This window comes from Plasmodium gonderi, assembly GCF_002157705.1.
Source record: "Plasmodium gonderi DNA, contig: Chr12, whole genome shotgun sequence".
Taxonomy (NCBI): Eukaryota; Apicomplexa; class Aconoidasida; order Haemosporida; family Plasmodiidae; genus Plasmodium; species Plasmodium gonderi.
In genome coordinates, this window is record NW_021628937.1 from 3116298 (window position 1) to 3137464 (window position 21167).

Sequence of the window (21167 nt, forward strand, 5' to 3'; positions counted from 1 at the left end):
TAATAATTTAACATATGTATTTTTTTTATTGTGTTTGTTGATTTTTTCCCCATTAATTTTGATGAACATCTAACTGTTGTTTCTCCATGAAGAAGCAATTCCGTTAACGCTTAAAATAATTAAAAAAAAAAGGGATACAAGATTTTATTTTGCCAAAAATTTGTTCGGATTTTATAACTAATTGGAATATATGGCCTATATTTTTTCACTAAAAAATGAATTAATCATATTCACTTTTTAATTTCCTCGCTGTTTTCGCCACCTACAGTGTTTTTTGTTTCTTCCGTTTGTTCTCCCTTATTTATTTTATTATGATCTTCTTTTTTATTTTGCTCTGCTGTGTTCATATTTTCTTTATTTTTCTCAGAGTCATTCGGTATAATTCCTGGTTGTTTTTCCTGGTCAACCACCGCTTTATCCTTAAGGTTAGAATCTGCATTATCCTCTTTGTTATCTGACTCAATGCTATATTTGGTCAACAAAATATTTAATAATTCCTCGAAGATATTTTTAAATTGATCATTTTGATTGTTATCTGTGTATAAAATGTAATATACGATAACTATACTAATTCTGACATTGATTTGTAATTTGGATATGTTCTTAAAAACCTCGTTGTCACACACTTGTTCCTTTTTTTCTTTTTCTGCCTTTTCTACATCTTTTATATTGTATGATTTCAAGAGACTCTTTTCTTCTTTATTTAGAAAAAAATAGCCATTTTTGATATGTGAAAAGCAGTTAACATGATGATCCTTTAGACAATATGCATAAGACGATGAAACGTATATAATATTTTTGATGTTTTCAATAAAGGTCTCTTTATAAATATTTAAAATTTTCTTGGCTTCTTCTTTAATGGTTAGCAAAGCATGGTAAAAATGCTTCAAAAAGTAGTAAATGCAATTACTTTCACATTTGGTTTTTGTTACAATTTTATTACACGTCGTTTCATTATTTAAGCAGAGTAGTTCATACAAATTGATATTATTTTCTTCCATACAATCGTTTTGATGTGAACTTTTCATTTCATCGTTTCCGAAAGTTGAATTTTTTTCCTTTTCCTCGTTTTTCTTTGTACGCTTATCATTATTATCATTATTATCATTATAGTCATTATAATCGTTATAATCGTTATAATCATAAGAATCCCCTAAATAATTTAGTAACGAATATAAGAAGGACAAAATGATATGACTTACAAAGCTAATACTCATACTTTTCCTGTAACAAACGTTATCATACGTTAACATTTTTTTGGCGTACAAGTAGCTGAAGTAGTAATTGTATTGCTTGTGCAACATTGTGTGGATATAATAATCATTTGCATAATTGAATAAATTGTTTAACACATGTAAATTTTGATCCACAGTTTCTATGTTTTTGTAATTAATAATACAACCACAATTTTCGTATTGATTTGGTTTCCACATTTTGTCGGATATATCGTTATTCTTTTTATTGTACAAATTGAAGTTGAGCAAGGCTTCCTTGCAATAATTATTCTTTGAATTTAAGGTCATATTTCTATTATTATTTTCGCAATTTTTCTCATCATTTTCTTCCTCTCTTTCTGTCGATTTGTCTACATATATATTTTTGCATATAAAGGGGAAATAATAATTGTATGTAATTAACGGTAAAATAATAAAGTTGCTAATTAAGTCTATTAATTTTTCGTCCCTATATACGTATTTTTCATGTTTATTGTTTTTTTCATTTTTATTATTATTATTTGTATTGTTCGTAGTGATGTTATTGGTAGTGGCGTTATTGGTAGTGGTGTTACTGCTAGTGGTGTTACTGCTAGTGGTGTTACTGCTTGTGCCGTTATTGGTAGTGTTTTTCCCCTTTGATTTTTTCACCTTTTTGAAAATGTAATTTTCATTAAATAGGAACTGTTGCAATTTTATGTAGGCTTCACTTCTTGTTCTCTTTGAGCTAAATGAGCATGCCAATGATAAAATAAAACACATCAAAAGAAATATATACATTTTTTTTAATTCAATAATTTTTTCAAATGAAATTTTGTCATTATACTTTTTACACAAACTGGAATTATAGTTATCATCTTGGCATTTTTCTTTCAAGTTATCTATATTGTTTGTCTTCATCGAATTATTCATATACATGTAAATACTTTTGTAATATATATTCGATATAATATGTAAACATTCCGAATTAATGGAAGCTATATGTGCATTAATTTCTTCTTTTTTATTATTAAAGTATAGTAGATACGGAAGTAAGGAGAGTATAATATTTTCAATATTGAAATTGTTCAATTTTAACAATACATTATTATTGTTTATAATATTGTTAATGCTTTCTGTGTATATTGTTGCCTTCTCTAGGTAAATATATATATCTTTATCGTTTAAAGATATATTTGTATTATTTGTATTTTTGTATAATATATTATTCGGTGTAATCAACTGTAACATGTGTAGATATATGTTAATGATACAGCTATTAACATACACATTCTTTGATATTTTCTCTAATACATATATTATTTTATCGATAAAACAATATAAAATATTCTTCTTTAGAAACTGTAAAATGTACATAAGATATATTCCACATAGAAAAAAAAATTTGCTATTTTGTTCTTTAAGTTTTGTGTACCTATTCTCAAAAGATATGTTTACTTTCGTTTTCTTTAATCTGTTTTTGCTCATTTTATTCTTACCATCTTTATATATATTAAAGCAAATATAAGAGAAATTGATAATACTCATAATAAGCTGTTCAATGAACAACCAATCTTCTTCTTCTGATTCTGTTTTTGGAATTTTTATTAGAAACATATTCTTTTCAATATCATTCATAGTTATTTTTTCTCCCTTATAATTTAGATTTTTATCGATATTTTCAAAGTTTTCCTCATAAATGTGATAGAACGATTTATTGTCGTTTAATATTTCTTCTTCTGTTACATATTTTAAATCTTCCATTTGATCGTATTTAAAAATACTATTATAAATATTAACAAAAATGCTGCTATCATAATTAACTAATAGGAATTTATTTAACAAATTAAAAAAATGCTCAAATGTAATTACTGTAATTTTTAAATGCATAATGTATGTTTTTATGTATAGATCAATTTTAATTTTTTCAATTAAAAATTCATTCGTTTTGTCTGTAAAGTTGCATTTATTCACATTCTTCCTTGAATTTGTTTTCACCTTTATAATTTCTTTTGTATTATGTACTTTTTTCCCATTACTCGTACCATTCAAGGGGATACATTTACGATTCATTTCAGCATCACTAAAAGTTTTATTTTCTTCTTCATTCTGTAGTTCGCTTTTCTGTTCATCATAAATATGGCCAACCGTGTGGTTATCATTGTACCAATCATTCGCATGAACTCTTATTTCATCACTACTATCATCCATTTCCGTTTCACTGCATGAATCATCATTCCCAACATCGTCCTCATCATTTGTGTATGAATAAATTTTATAAAATTCATCTTGATATTTGGAAAGCTCATCATTTTTTGAGGTATTTTCTTTTTCATGTTCAACCTTATTCCAGTACATATCCTTTTCACTAACATATAAATCATGTTTTCTAATAAAAAAAGAGTCACTAGATATATCACTGTATTCTGAGTCACTAGAAGAGATATTTGTAGAATTATCTGTATCATAAATGTTATTCAAAGTAAGGTCATATCTATTTTTTTTTTTTTTTTTTTTTTTTTCCTCATCATTGTCCACTTTAGCACTTTGGCCCATATATGCACTCAGCGCTTCATCCGTATATAAATTGTTTTCAACGGCTATTTTTTTATCCTCGCTTTTATCATGCTGTTTTTGAAGAGGTCTTTCTTTATTTATCTTTGTACTGCGCTTCCTGTTCATATTGCATATCATATTATACAACACATAGGTGTAGTTTATCTTAATATACATAACGTGAAAAAGCATTTGCGAAGTTAGTAATTTTTCTTTACTCGTATAAAATAAATCAAAGCAGTTGTCTGCATTTATTAAAACTGGATTTGAATCATTTATACTTTCATGTGTATTATGCGTACTTGTGTATTTATCATTTGTTGAATAATTGTGATTTGTCATAATTTGCATTTTCATACTTGAATTATGAAAATCAGATCTAGTGTTTTGAACTGTGTTATGCGAATCTTTTAGTTTAGTAACTGAACATTTAATCATTAAAATTTTTATTAAGTACATAAAACTGTTAATATTTAAATTGGTAATCATATTATTGTAAAAATCGTTTATAGTAAAAAAATTATATATATCTAATTTTAATCTTTTATAAATGGTAACATTGTCAATAATAGAGCTCATATCCATATTTTTCGAATCTATTTTAATATGAACATACACATGATTTAAATTGTCTACATCATCTTCTTCCTCACCATCATTATGTTCATCATAATCTTCATCGTTTTCATCATCTGTTTTTTTTATTTCTGTGTTCGGTGATGATGATTTCATTTTTTCTCTATTTAACTGTTCATGTGTTTTATATATTTTTTTTCTTTTCTTTTTTTCTTCATCAATCTTCTCAGAGTAATTTTCTTTGAATATAATAGATAAATTCGTATTTTCATTATTATTATGTCGTGAAAAAAACATGCTACTAAATTCATCTATCCATTTGGACTTATTCATTTTCTTAATATTCTTTTTGAATATCAAAAATGGGTGTTGATATATTTCTGTTATACTTTTATTTGTATTATAGGTTTCAACACAATTTCCCTTCTTATATTTCCTATTTAGAATATTCTTATCATTGTTAAATTGGGTATTGTTTACATATATATGAGGATAAAAAAATATTGGAGCCAGATCTAGAGTAATTAATTTGCATAATGTGTTTACATATACTACCCATCCGTCTCGAAATAAATTATGACATCTTTTAATAAGATGAAATAAAAGATATATTAATGACTGTGATTTTTGTGTTAAATAGAAATTTATGTATTTAAATATGTAACATAATTTGTTAATATTTTCTATATCGTTATAATATGCTAAATTATTTATTGCCATTTTAAATATACACAGACAATTTTCTGTCAGGCTGTAATCATTAGTACGTTTAAAAATTTCAAAAAAAATTGGAATGAAATTATTCATAATTAGTAATTTGTTTATATCAAATTTGTAAAAATATACTTCCTTAGCTTTAAATGAATGATAATTCTTATATTGTTCTTTTCTTTTTTCTAGCAGTTTCCAATATTGATTATCATTAGTGTACGAATTTTGCGTATTTGTGAATAATTTAATTTCTTCATGTAATATACAAGTGTATAAATTTTCTAAATATATTCTATCTATATTCTTCCCGTTATTTATTCCCCTATTATTTTTAATAAATTCTTCCAATTTCATTTTATTTTTCACCTGATTATTATGCAAATCTGTGTTCAACATAATGATAGAATAAGTTAAAATGAATATTACATCACTATTTTCAACAATCACATACTTTTTTTGGATTTCCTCTTCACTCATTAGTTGTATCTTTTTCGAAATAAAATACACATTTCTATGTATATAATTTTCTATGTCAACATCTTTTTTAAAATTTATCTTTTCATAAGCACTCTTATATTCTAAATTTCTTTTTTTCCTTCTCTTCTTTTCATGTTCAATTTTTTTCTGTGTGTCTGATATATCTCCATTCAGCTGAATCATATTATCTCCTTTCGCGCTATTGTTATCATTGTTTGCAACCTTTTCACTTTCTTCATTCGGTTTGTTATTATTTCCATTACTACCAAATTCAGTGGAGTTATCGTTCAGGAAATCTATCAATAGGTATCTCTTTGTATTAGCCAATTCTTCCTCTTTCAACATGCAAACAACTTTATCATCCTCCATTTTGTATACCTTATCTAAATCTTCACATATCGGATTTGCATAAAAAAAACACAAGCTGAAATGTTCTAATATCCTTTCGATTAATTGTGCTTCACCAGGTAATTTAAAACAATGTAGAAATAATCTTAACGATGAAAGTAACGACAAGTTACAGAAGTCAAAAAGTCGTACATATTTTTTTAAAATGTTTATATTTTTTCTGTGTGAAATATATTCTCCTACAAATTCTTTATCTAAAAATGGATTGTACCTCAAAAATTTTGCTATGGATTTTAAAAAATGTTCATCTTCCATTAAATTTTTTTGGCCATTACAAATGCTCTTTTTTTCTAAATTATTTTGTGAATCATTATTTTCTGAGTATGCAACATTTGACTTGTTCGTCTCATTATGTTTTTCTTTTTTCTTTTCTTCTATATCTAAATCTTTTTCTTCATTTTTCACATGCATATCGTTAGAAATTTCCTCTGATGTTTTGGTTTTACATACATACATGTTATCATATATGATTGTATTGAGATTTCCATTTGGATTAGCACTTTCTAACGATTCCACATTTGAGCAAGATTCTCTCTTTTCATCCTTTTTGTTATTATTATCGCTTACTCCATTGGTATTTTGATTATGTAATTGTTCTTTATCGTTATGATCATTGAATGTTTCATTTTCTGTACCTTTTATAGTGTCATTGTTTTCTCCGATTAAATAATAGGAATTCTTCGTACCTGAATTAGGTTCCTTATCTTCACATTTATTTTCATTCGTGATATTCACATTGCAATTAATGGTATCTCTGCTGTTTACAGCTACGACTGCAATATCGTCATTATTTTTAGAGTCGTCCAAATTACATTTATTATTAAATTTATTATCATAATTCATTTTTTCGATTTCCATCTCTTTGGAAACGCATGATTTTTCATCATATGACGGATTAGAGTTAACAATAAAATTTTCATGTTTATGTATCATTGCTGAAGAGAGTATAGAATCATTTCTATCGATCTGATTAAAGGTATCAGTGGTTTCTATCATTTTCATTTTGATTAATTCCTCAATTGATTTATTTTTTAGTGTATTAAAAATTGTTGCTGATTTTTTTAATATTTCTTTCCTTATTTTTTTTTTTCTCATTAAATGTTCTTTATTCTTAATATAGTCTACTTTTATGAACTCTTTCACATGTTCAAACAGTAGTATGGAACAAAGGAGTATATAGTTTCTATCCTTACTTGATGTCAAAAAATTGAGGGAATATAGTTCGTTCATGTTACTTTTTTTGGATTCGCATCTTTCTAATGCATTTTCCATGTCTTTTTCATTTTTACTAATATTTTTTTCATTATTATCCTTCTCTTGAATTGTTTCTCTTTCTTTTTGTTTCCCTTTAGATGATGCACTGAAGGAACCTACCGTGCGTGTATTTATTATTTCCACATTTTCTTCCTTGTCTGTACATTTTTTTTTTTGTATTTTTTTTTTTTCATCCATTTTCTCATTGGTGATTCTACTTCCATATGTGCTTTTCTTGAGTTCAATTTTTCCGCAATTTGTTACATAGCCGAAAATATCTAAATATAAATCATTTCTAAATTCACTTATTAGCTGATTTGTATATCCACTTATTTCATTCATTCGGTTATTAGCATCACTTAAGAAGGTACTACTACTACTTTTATTGTTGTTACCAACACTGAGTGTAGTACTAGGACCGACATATGGAATTAATATATGCAAAATGTTCTTTATCATTTTAAAAATAACTTCATTCATAATGGTTGTATTGTGAATAAAATTAACACATAATTCTAATACGGCTCTCAAAAAATTTTCCAACAAATCAGATGCATATAAATTAACATCATGATTGTAATAAATTTCAAATAAAACATTTTCTAGACAAAAATATGACAACGTTAGCAAAGCCGTTTCTGTAACATTTTTGGAAGGACTTTTTTTCAGTATGCTTAATAATATATTAATAAATATTTCGTTATAAATACAAAAATGCTTTTTATAAAGAATAAAAATATTAATGTACATTCTCATTGATCTGCACATTAGTATATACGATGAAGAAGTAATGTGTAAAAATAAGCATCTTATAATGTTAGATAATGAATCAAAATTTTTATTTATTAACGTATATCCACAGGTTTCCAATAAAATGTTTAATAATCTGAAGGATAATATATTAATGCATTCTAAATTATCATTAGAAATTTCATTTTCAAATAAGTCATTGTATAAGCCGATGCACTCCTTCGTTTTTAATAAATCCGCTACAAATTTATTTTTATTATTATTCATTAGTATAAGAATGATAGTTAATATATCATTTATGAAATCATCATCTATGTTGGTAGAAGAATTCATTGAAGTGTTGTTTGTTGGATTTTTGCATATGATACTAGATGTATTAACTACAGTGCTGATAACATTGCTCATACTTGCTCTTAGGTTATTGTTCGTTACATTATTCATTACGATGCAAAAAATGTTTTTTATTATGGCTTCACAATTTCCCTTAAACAACAAGGAATATTTATTATTCTTGTATACTTTAAAAATGTAACAAATTATCTTTATAATATTTTTTCTGTCAACAACTTTAATGGCATTGCACAAAATGTTATTAAATAAAATTATGGTGTCATATAATATAATTTCTTCATGATTAACATTGTTGTAGTTAATAGGTGCACATAGCAAGGTTTCTATACTAATGTTAATAATATTATTTCCTTTGTTAATTAAGAAATCTGAATTTTCTTCTTTTTTAAGATGAAATTTTTTGGATAACTTATAATTTTTTGAAAAGAAATGATATTTTTTTTTTTTTGGTATTTTTTCATTCATCTTGGATGATAACACTTCGCTATCGTCATTTTTTTCATCATTCACTTTGACAGAATTGTTCTCATGCGAATCATTTATCTCTTTTTTATTTAAATTTCCGTTTTTATTATTCTTAATTTCATGTTCATTGTAAACGTATATAAATGATTCACGATTTCTTCGAGAATTTTCATCATATGTCTTTTCATTGAAATAGCTACTATTGTATTTTAATATATGGTCTAACGAATGCAATGCGTTTAATTTTATTTTGTAAAAAATATTATTATTTCTTATAATATTTAAAAAGGGAGCTATATGATATATATCTAACTTATTATTAAATTCTTGTATATCTATTTCTTCCTTTAAATTGTTATTTAAATTGCTGATACTATTGTATAGGATAAATAATGCGTCTACAATACTTGAATCTAAATTTTTATTATATTCATGTTTTTTAATAACTGATAATACGTTTATTATTTCATTTTTAATAATTGTGAATATATTTAATCTCGTCAATTCATCATGCAGAAATTCTGGGTTCAGGTAATCTACTGCACAGTTCTTCCTATCATCATTGCTTTCATAATTGTTTTTAGAGATTATGAATTTTTCCATTTTTCTGTTTTCATAATATTTATTATACTCCATTTATTGCAAAAATGGGCATAAAAATATGTCACATTTCTATCAGAACGGTTCTTATTTTTTCTTGTATTTTTTTTTAAGCAGTTACTTTTAACTGCGCCTAATGGGAAACGGAAAAACTGTGTAATCGTTCAGAAGAGTTATTATCCGCTTTGCACAACAGGGATAGATGTATGCACATGGGGAAGATTTTCTATTAATTGATAGTATTTACAGACACACACAAACACATAAATGAACACATATATACAGGTATTTCACGTCAATTTGTTATCCTTGTAAACATTTTTTTTTTTTTTTTTCCAGTGATTCCTTTGCGTAGCCAAGCTACAACAGTTCAAAAGGTGCAATTGTTGCTATTTCAAAGATTCACATATATTATGCACACATTCATAATCTTTTTTATACATGCAATATTGTTACTTTATTTTTTTTTTTTCTTTTATACTAAAACATAAAATGTAATAATGAATTATCACTATGTTATCCTTCACGTTCTTAAAATTCTGTTTATGCTATCAATTATGGATCACTGCTTTTTTTTTTTTTAAAAAGAAAAAAATTTTAGAACAAATTAAGTATTGTTGGTATGCTTCAAAAAAAAAAGGACATACAAAAAGATACACTTTTTCTTGTATAAGTTCAGAAAGAACGTTTTCTTTTAATCGATTTGCATGTTTTTAAATGACGATATATTTCTGAAAAGGAGAAACATGAAAAAAAACAGGAACATGAAAGAAGAAAATTGTAACATTCTTCTAATGTAAAACAAGGGCTATTTAAAAAAATAAAAAAAAACTCCCCATTGAAATGTGAAGAAAAAAAAAAAAAAAAAAAAAATGCTTTAAAACTATACACAAGAGTAAAAAATGACCTTACAAATTACTAAAAAAAGATTAGAGGAAAATATATGTTGCTTCAAAAGAAAAAAAAAAAAAAAAGAAAGTGGGTTTACATGTGTGCCCATATGAGTTTAGGTATAAAAAAATTCTTCGATTTCAATCAATTGTTTTTGTTTTTGTTTTTGCTTTTGTTTTTTTCACATGCACGTATAATATATGTACACATATAAACATAACAAAGTTGGTCCCCACTTTCCCAAAAGAAAAAGATATCGTATCGAGTCCCTTATTTTTTTTTTTTTTTTTATGCTTATTTTTAAAAAGCTTCTTTTCCTTCTAATGCCATTTGGTGGGAGAAGAAAAATAAGAAAGGTTACTACTCATAAAATATTATATCCTTTTAAGTGAGCTGGAATAAGAAATTGAGTTATTCACAAAAAAACTGATAAATATAGCGCTTTATTCATGAATCACATTTTATAATATTTTTTTTTTAAATAGTTTTTTTTTTTCTTTTTTTTTATTTCTCTACACCCCATCTCTATTTTTAACATACAACCTTAACCCCAAGTTTTGCACCCCCAAAATTGGAAAAAGGGGATCCGAAAGAATCAATATGTCCCAGGATATATGTAAAAAAGAGGATACATAACAATATATGTATGTACATTAACGTAATATTTGTAAGGACGTAAAAATTTGTATGTAATTTTTCCTATATTTATTAGGAGCAAATTGCGCATAATACGAATATTTGTTTTTTTAGAAAATATACGAATTTGTATATAAGTTTAAAAAAAATAAAATAAAATAAAATAACCATATTTCACAACTGTGATTTGCATTTTATAATTAATTTTAAGCACATATTTGATGTGATGTATTTATTTTTAAGATTTTATTTCTCCCAATTTGATTTATAATTTGGAATTTATAATATTATCTCCAAATTAATTCATTTGCCCACCTGAATAGAATTCAAGTCCAATTGTAAACGTGTCTAAGGTGCTTTAGTCGGAAAAGTGGCCTTTTAAAATGTATATATCTTCGTGTGTAACATGTGTACAATACATATGAATAAATCCATTAGAAGCACTTAGGCACATTAATAGGATGATAATAAAATTTGAACGAATACACCTCTTGAAATTTGTGAGAATAAAATGTCGTTTCAACAGCACCAAATCGGTGCTATCTAATGAAAATGTAACAAAAATTAAGGAGTTCCGAAAAATCACAAATTTGTCAGTAGGCACATGTAAAGATATTTTAAGCAAGAATGAATATAACATTAAAAAGGGTGTAAACTATATTTTTAAAAATTTTAATAAAAATTACGAAAATAAAGAAAAGAAGTTAACAGAAGGTTATTACTGTTTATTATCAAAGGGAAACTTAACAGCGATAACTGAACTAAATAGCTACAATGATTTAGTTTCAGAAAATATATTTTTTAAAGAGTTGTTAATTAACTTGTGTAACAAATTAATTGATCATAACGGAACTAGAAACTTGAATGGTTTGAATTTGGACAAAGAAATTGTTTCTGATTATTTGCACCTGTTCTACAAGGAGAACAAAATAAATATTGATAAAATGCTAAAAAATGTAGAACATATAAACATTTTTAAGCATATATATTTTAAAAGAAGCATAAGCCAGCTAATTAACTATACATCTTATATTTTAAATGATTATATATTTTTAAGAAAATATTTACTCCTTGATTTAGATAATCTGTGCAGTCGCTATCAAAATATGTATATAATTAAAAAGAAATATCACCATAAAGAAACAAAAATTGAAGATTTTATTTTGTGTAAAGGTTTTTCTTTTTCATTCTTATTTATTAAATCTGATGAAAATATTCCCCAACAAACCAAAATAATTTTAGAAAAATTAGCTTTACTTATATGTATAAATGCATTGTTATATAAATCAAAAAGGTGTTCCATTTCAAACGGGTTTGACATTCAAAATTGTTTTTATGTAAATTATTTTGGTGCTTCCACTAGCGAATTAGAACAAAAAGAAGATACCTATTCTATGAGAAGAGAAAGCGAAATGTATATTACGAAAGTAAATTCTGAAATTGACCAAGGAGATGATGTACAGTCTGTTGATTTTATGCAAAATAAGGTTCAGTCGTTTTGCATACTGTATGAATGTTTAAAAAAAATGGATCATAAATGGTTAAGAAATATCTCTAAAGAAAATATAACATTTATAAGATTGATTAAACTGCTTGAGGATGAATTCAAGATTAAAATTTTTGTTAAAATTATGTATTCTATGCTTAATGAGGATATACTCATTTTGTAATTATTGTTAGACGAGCACCTGTTCAAGAATGAATTAACAAATTTCTTATTCGGTTGTACGTTTTGTATTTATTAATATATATAACACACACAATACATATGTGTACTCATACTTTTATAGTTATAAAATAAGTTTATTTTAAAGGTTACTAATTCTTCTTTAGAAAAACATTTTTTAATCCATCTTATGCTTTTAAATGATGTTCTTTTATAATAAATTTTGACAAATGGCTATTTTTGCTTCTGAACAAGAACTTTACACATTGTATTATTAAGTAAAAAAAAAAAAAAAAAAAAAAAACATAATTAAAAAAAAATTTGTACGTAAGAATTTCTACATCAAGTTATAACAGTTTAAATGAAACCCTACGATTCTTTTGTATATAACTGTTTTTTTTTTTTTTTTTTTTTTTTAATATTTATTTTTTTTCCGTTTCACATAACTTCTTTCTCATGCCTCTTAATTTTGTCTCTTTTTTTTTTTTTTTTTTTTTCCACATTTGAACCTTTATCGTTAGTACAATTTTCATCCTTTGTTTTATCTCTATTTTCATTTGTGTTCTCCCTGTCATATATCACCTTGCTCGTTTGTTTCATCCTAGCCATATGTGAATTATATATATGTTCAAATTTATGATCTGGAATCTCATTCAAGGTACATAATTTACCTCTTTCTTGTTCTACCATTTCGTTATCTTCTGAATTCGTATTAAAAACGTTTAGGAACGATTTATCCATATGATCTCCAATTGCTTCTTTTGAGATTATTTTGTTATAATCTGTTCTGAAATTATGCTCATTTGTGTTTACATTAAAAATATCATTGTTGTCATATATATAATGTACGTCATTTTTGTTTAAAGAAGGATTATTTCTTACGTTTGATATCATGTGGTCAGTACCAAGATAATACATATCACACATTCTTCTCCTACTACAGTTACTACTTCCGTTATTTGCAACATTTTTATAGTTACAGAACGCATTCTTAAGTTCTGTTATACTCTTTAAATGGTTTTTGTTCTCCTCCACTTGGGGATAACTCATTCTATCGTTAATATTATTATTAGTGGGATATCCTGTAATGGAATCACATTTTATGTCGTTCTCTCCTTTTTCATTTAGTACATCTTCACTATTGTCGTTAGTACTCCTATTGGCAATGCTGCTGGTGGAATATACATTGGGGAAATGTAATAAACTTGAATTCATGTTGTTATCATGTTTTCCATTGCTAGTTGTATCATAAAAAATGGTAAAATTTCCAGAATCACATAAATTTCTATTTTGAAATAATGATTCATCTTTCTCCGAGTCACTCTTAAGAGAACAGGGAATATAATCATTGTTGCAGTTAGTGGGAAAATAGAAAATCTCACTTTCATTTCTTCTATTAGGGATTTCGACCTTTTGAACAATATTATTGTTCAATGATTCGTTTTTTTGGATAGGATTGATAAGTGTGTTGGTTCCAGAACAATTGGTTTTAGATGAATTATCTAAATTTTCCTTTTTTAAATATTCTATTATACAATTTTCCTTATAATTATGGATATCTTTTTTACTATCATTTAATTCATCTTCAAAACCTTCCCTATTTTTTTTACTTTTCTCCATTCTGAATTTTAAATCATTATTGTATTTATTTAGCATTTTTATTTTATGTTTGCATATAGAACATGTGTATTTTTCTTTCATGATAGATTCATTTTTTGATAAATTTAAAATGTCACTATAGGTGTAATTTTCTAATTTGAATAAGTATTTATCACAGAATGCACATTGTATATAATTAACATTATTTGATATGTATTCATTCCATTTTCGTATTTTCTCAATAATTTGATCTAACTTTTTTGTGTTTACAATTTTATGTGAGACATAATTTGAATTACTCTTTTCGCTTAAGTTCCAATTTTCATTTGTTAAATTAAAATTATGTGAAAGCTCATTATTACTCAAAAGATATTTAAAATGGTTTTTATTAAAACTGTTTATTTTCCCCTTATACTTCGTATGAGTTGTGTTGTCATCATTGCTGAGAGTCTTGCAACTACCCTTATTCTTGTATGCATGTGAGATATCTCTTTTTTTTTTAATATATTCTTTTTCATCACTCTCACTTTTTTGGAGATCATTTATGTGTAGACTACAAAGGGGAGATGTGTCTGTATATAGGAGTTCGCTGATGTCACATTTTAATTTTCTTAAGTTGTGTTTTTTATCTTGTGGAATCCCAAAGTAATTTCCCTCTGTGTTTGCGCTTAAAAAATTAGAAAAACATGTTTGTTCATCTAAATTATAATCATATGTTTTTAGATTTTTATCTCTTTTAGTTAACTCTTTTTCACTATCACTCTTGTGCTCGTTGAACATTTCATAATTTTCTTCTTTCACCATATTGCCTAATGTGTCCATCATGTCACAATAGGAATTATAATTTTCATTTTTTATAAAATTTAAATGTTCATTTTTATCACAGTTTTCTTTTTCATGATTAAAATTTATTTCATCCAATGCTGTGTTACGCAATACGTGGCCTTCAACGTTTGGTGTGGAAAGTTCCATGGAAGATACTATATTTTCACTTTTCCTCAAATAATCATTATGGTCTTTTTCTATTTCTTGAATTTGCATGTTATGTATCCTTCCAGATATGAACTTTTTTTGTAATGGGTTACCTTTTCGTGTTTCCTTTTCTATCCATGTTGCGTTTTCCTGTGCAATATCATTTTCATTTGTTACTGTCTCATTATATAGAGTATTTGTATTGCACTGTTTGGTTTTTTTTAATTTTTCTCCTTTGTTACATGAATAATCGTAATTATTGGTGATTACATACATAGCACAGCTATTCAATGAATCATCAGTTGCAGTGTTATCCAGTTCCAGTGTATTAAACTTCTTACACTGTATGTTATTAACCTTTTTTTCTTCTATTCTGTGTTTGTCATTACATCTTCGTATATCATTGCTACCCATACTGTGTTCACCATATTCATTAAAATTGTCTATCCATGGTTTGAACAATTTGTGATTTCCATTTTTGCCTGCTTCATGTTCTTCTACTTTTGCTTTTTTTTCCTGTTCTTCGCTTTCTTCATGATTTTCACTTTTTTCGTATTTTTTGCTTTCTCCTTGATTTTCACTTTTTTCACGTTTTTTACAATTTTTCCCAGTTTCAAAATTCCTTTGCACCATCATTCCTCTGCTATTACAAAGTGAATTTACTATTTTATCATATGAGCAATTCAGCTGATCCATATTTTTTCTTCTCTTTGCACTGTCATCTGCATCATAATTATTCTCGTAAATATTAATGCAGCATTCTTTTCGCGCTATATGATCTATTTTGTATATTCTTTTACTATTCATAGATGAATTGTCTAAATCATTGTGTAGATCGAAGTTTTCTGAATGCTTCCTCCCCTCGTTTTTTCCTTTATTATACATATTAAAATAATTATTCGTGTGTTTTAATCTGATAGAATTTACAATATGCTCGGTCTTATCCTGTATTTGGAAGTTCTTCTCTTTTGTATCTTCTATGTGATTGTTTGGTTTTATATCAAAATTTGTAAAAAATTTGTTTTCCTCAGGAGCATTATTATCATTTAAAGTAAAATCGTTTATAATATCCAATGAATTTATACATTTAGAGGAGTGAATAAAGCTTTTTATTCGTGTAGTATCATCATATATATGTTCATATTTTTCCTTTTCATTTACCAAATTAAGATTCTTGAAATACGGGTTTTCCTTGTTTAAATACATTTTGGTATTATCAGTAATGTTATTAATACAAATATTTTTATGATGTCTATTTTTTCCTTTCTTTGGTATATTATATTCTGATTGGGTATTCGTGTATTTAGAGTTTCCCAATATGTATGTACTATTATCATATGTAATTTTTCCACTCCAACTGCATTTTCCTCTGCTCATACTGTTACATACGCTAGGATTATTATCCTGATTTGATCTCAAATTTGCGAAAGTAATATTATCATTCATTTTCTTAGTATTGTCTTTATCTACAGTGCAAGATATATTATTATTATAATGCTTAATCTCCATATCTGTACTTACTTTGGTAGGGGAAAAACAATCATCTTCACAATAAGCACTATCACTGGAATTACTAAATTCAGAGTTTGTTCTTGTTACATACATATTATGAGCATCCTGTGAGGTGTTACGATTTAAATTTTTTCTCGTTTTTTTTTTTTTATCAACGTGAATATTTTTATTTGAGCTATTATTTTTTGTAATTCCATTATCGTCTATAAAATGTAAATATTTTTTATTTGCATTTTGATCAAATTTATCTTCTTGTTCATAATATGGCTTTATAAATAACTGAGATGAATTTTTAAATTTTTTACAAAAATCACCTTTTTTTTTGTCATACAAAATGTCGTAATAACATGTATGGGTTTTCATATAGGATACATGCTTGTTGTAGGAAAAAAAATCAAAGAACCTTTTCAAATGCAATTTTTTTTTATTATAAAAGTGAAAAATGTTTGTTGATGCATATTCTAGGTTCCTTAAAAGATAATTCGGGGATATACTATATTTCGTATACAATTGTCTAGAATTTTGCAAAAAATATTTAGACAGTTTCATAAGATATGCAGATTTGTATTTTAAATATATTTCTCCAGAATGGTGATTTTTGAAACTTCCACTTTTTCTCACACGTATTTTATTCCTTGCTATACTAGAAATAAATGCCTTTTTGTTTAATGAATTTGTCAATATTGAGTACCCACGATGAAGGAATTTGTTTTTTTTTTTTCTTATAATATCATTCTTTTCTCCCTCATTTCTGATAAAATTAGTAATGTGTCCGTGTCGAAAAGGATAATCAGTATTATTTATAGAATTTCCTTTGAAAAATTGCACCCCCTTCTTTTTCATACAACCATTTGATGTACTTTTCGCAAATGGGATTTCGTTTTTCAGAACCATTCCACTTTTTTTTTCTAAATGTCCTTTCTTTGTTTTATTTAAATAATCTTCAATTCTTTTGATTCTTTTATCTGTTTGAATACAAATTTTATGCAAATTCGTTTTGTCCTTATGTATTTCATGAAAAATATGTTCTTTGCATTCTTTGCCACCATTTTTTCTAATCTTATTTGTCAAAACATCTCCCTCATCATGTGAATCATATAACTTATTTCCTTCTGACATGCATCCATTTATCTGGTACAAAAGTTCGTTAATTAAAATTTTGTCATCTCCGTCACACTCTTGTGTAAAACCTTCCTTAGTTGTATCGTCAATTTTCATTTTTACATCTGTATTAATGTTTTTTCTAAGGTAGTCTCTCATGCTATTTAAGTAATTATATTCCTCCAAAAGTAGAAAATTTAGTTTATATTTACATCTATGGTAAAAGGATAGAATTTCCAAGAGAATATGTTTGTTCCCTTCATTATTGTCGTGCTCATAATTGTGCATATCTCTATTCGAATCATTGTGCATGTCATTGCTTAAGTAATGAGCATAACGTTTGTGCTCCTTTATAGACTCTATGCTTTCCCTCCTATGTGAATCGAACTTTTTCTCATTAAGCATAACTGTGTTAGAAGCATTCAATAGATTATTTAAACAGTTTTCTTTCATTGTGCTATTCTTTGTATAGAATGTTTTACTCCCTTTTAACTTCTCACATGTTTCAGCACAAGGGGCGTTACTTATGGTGTAACTTTTTTTCACATTGTCATCCATGACATTGTTTAACATAATCGAATTAAACAAATTTGAAATTTCGCCGTTCGAGTTATTTATTTTTGCATCCTTTTTTAATGCACAGTTTGATGAAGACAATTCCTTTTTAATTATCCCATCTGAATAATTTATTTTATTCTCCCTAATATTTTTTTTATTTTTAGTGTCAACACATGTAATGTTTACGTCCTCCTCATTTTTTGATATGTGCATTTGGACTTTATTTTCATATACTTCATCATGCTTTTGATCATGTGTTTTTTCATCCCTTTGATCATGTGTTTTGTCATCCCTTTGATCATGTGTTTTTTCATCCCTTTGATCATGTGTTTTGTCATCCCTTTGATCATGTGTTTTGTCATCCCTTTGATCATGTGTTTTGTCATCCCTTTGATCATGTGTTTTGTCATCCCTTTGATCATGTGTTTTGTCATCCCTTTGATCATGTGTTTTGTCATCCGTTTGATCATGTATTTTGTCATCCCTTTGATCATGTGTTTTGTCATCCGTTTGATCATTTGTGGTTATTCTATCTCTATGCACGTCGTTATTATTATGAGGAGAATTATCATCATTACTCGTATTACGTAAATCATTTTCAAAAGGATAATTTTTATTTATATCCTTATAGGAACCGGCATTCATTTCATCCATAATATTGTCATTATATTTGCGATCCTTTAGTACATGCTCACACGGTGTAAACATATTTTGATAAAATTGATTATCATAGAAATTGTTCTTGCTTTCTTTAATGTCTTGAATTGATATATTTGACGAATGGTCATGGTAATCCTCTTTTACGCTCTTAACATATTCACTGTGAAAACTATATCTTGCATTTTCATCGTTCTTATATAATACCCTTTTTGTTGCATGGGTATACTTTCCTATATCTATTCCTATTCCATTATATATTGTTTGAGAAAAAATTCGTACGTTCCTTTTTTTCCTTTTTTTTTTTAATACTATGTATTGGAATTTTTTATAATAGGAGCTATCCCATTTATACAAAACATTTTCATCTCCTAATTTTTGAATTAAATTCAACTTATGATGAGCACGCTCATTTGTTGGTGCTCTTGTGATAGATTTTTCACTATTTTGAAACATATCCCTATTGATATAATTGAGTGTATTTTTAAAAATAAACATTTTGTTATTAGGATTTATGATTTTTTTTTTTTTTTTTTTTTTTCTTCTTCTTCTTCTTCTTCTTCCATTTCTGTCTTTATATTTGCATTTGTCCGTATTTTCTTCATTCACCTGTTCATACATTTTCCCTTTTTTTTTAATAGTGCCAAAATTGTTTTTATGCTTTGTATAATTATCATAACTTGTTTCAGAAAAATTACTCCTACATGAATGTATGTAATATTGATCATCTAACTTATCGTCATCAGTACTACTACATTTGCTTCTTTCTTCATGTTTTGGTAGTACTTTTTTTCTTTTATTATATGTTCCATTTCCAATAACATCTGCACTGGAAAATTGATGGTAAGTGTCTTCATTTATATCCACCTTTTGAGGGTGTACGTTGCTATGTTTAATACAGAGATGAGAAGTGGTTGCGCTTTTTTCATATATTAAATTATTTCCATTATATATAATGGATGAATATTCTTTATCACTGTTACTCTTCCGATGGGTTGTCTTTTTTGCATATTTTTCTTGGCTCTTTTGGTAAGGCTTTTCTTTTGATACATTTTCATTTACATGTTCATCTATAAGTGATTTTTCCTTGTTCTCCATTTCGTTCACTGTTTTTATCCTACTCCTTTTTTCCTTTCTTTTATCAATATTGTTGTTGAAAATGCTGTTAGAATTTTCATTTTCACATTTGATGTGAGTGTTATAGCATTCATCTTCCTTGTCAGGATAAGGAGTAAACGCATCGATTTCCCTTTCTAAACGTCTAGTTTTGATTTTCAAAGTGGAATATGTTTTCTTCTTATCATTCAAAACTTTTTTAAACTGTATTATTGATTCAGTTAAGTGGTCTTTATTTTCCTCATTTAGATTTTTTCTTTTTGCATTTTGATTTTCAAAATTTTGGTTCAAATGTTTCAGTTTTTCACTTTTATCTTTTAATTTTTCATTCTTAGTTTTTATATTTTCCTTTTCAATTGTTTTAAAAATTCTTTGAAAAAGCATATTTTCTTTTATATTGGAAAGGTCGAATTTACTATTAGTGGTGTTGAGTTTTGTTTCGTTAGTGTCTTTGTTAAAATCAAGCGTACTTTTTGTGTTTTTAGAAAACAAAATGGCAGAATATTTCTTAGTACTGTTCTCCTTTTTCCTAAAGCTACATTCTTTGATTTTTGTATTTACATTTTGCCTCGGAGCATCTGTTGGAATAATTAACTTTTGTATTTTTATATTTCCATTATCTCCATAAATGGAAATTCCTTCACTACTTCTTTCCAGTGCCCCATAATTTTGTATTTTCCTGATACTCTTTTTAGATTGGGATAGTTCATTTACTAAGCTGTAAAAATGGGAATAATAAGCATATGCATCATTTTGTATATACATACACGCAAATACATATGTATTGGTTTCATGCCTATGTGAAGATGTCTCGGAGTAAATAATACTATTACACAACATAATGCACTTCCTCCTGTAGGAATTTTACACACAGACATGTATATGTTAGATATGTAGCATTTGTATATAATATACATCAACATATTTCTCTCATTCTGGACATTTTCCCATACTTTTCTAAGTTTTTATCTTCCGCAGGAATTAACGTAAAACATTTCGGCATGAGCATGTTACACACGAGCATGTGTAGATTGTAAATTTTGTTAGAATGTATAATAATAGCAAAGGTTGAAAGTGCGGTTGATTAATGTTACCTTATTAAGTTTTTATCTTGATTA

General features: G+C 26.5%; 3 protein-coding genes across 3 annotated transcripts; 1 reads left to right on the top strand and 2 right to left on the bottom strand.

Moving 5' to 3' along the window:
* Positions 1-230: 230 nt before the first annotated feature.
* On the bottom strand, positions 231-9377 carry PGO_126550 (protein transport protein SEC7; the record flags this gene model as incomplete). The annotated part of the gene is made up of 1 exon (XM_028689445.1): positions 231-9377. One exon carries the CDS (start codon positions 9375-9377, stop codon positions 231-233), a length of 9147 nt encoding a protein of 3048 aa, XP_028545246.1.
* Positions 9378-11329: 1952 nt separating this feature from the next.
* Positions 11330-12538, top strand: PGO_126560 (hypothetical protein, conserved; the record flags this gene model as incomplete). Its single annotated transcript, XM_028689446.1, has 1 exon — positions 11330-12538. One exon carries the CDS (start codon positions 11330-11332, stop codon positions 12536-12538), a length of 1209 nt encoding a protein of 402 aa, XP_028545247.1.
* Positions 12539-12972: 434 nt separating this feature from the next.
* On the bottom strand, positions 12973-21058 carry PGO_126570 (hypothetical protein; the record flags this gene model as incomplete). Its single annotated transcript, XM_028689447.1, has 2 exons — positions 12973-20767; positions 21003-21058. 2 exons carry the CDS (start codon positions 21056-21058, stop codon positions 12973-12975), a joined length of 7851 nt encoding a protein of 2616 aa, XP_028545248.1.
* Between the last annotated feature and the right edge of the window lie 109 nt (positions 21059-21167).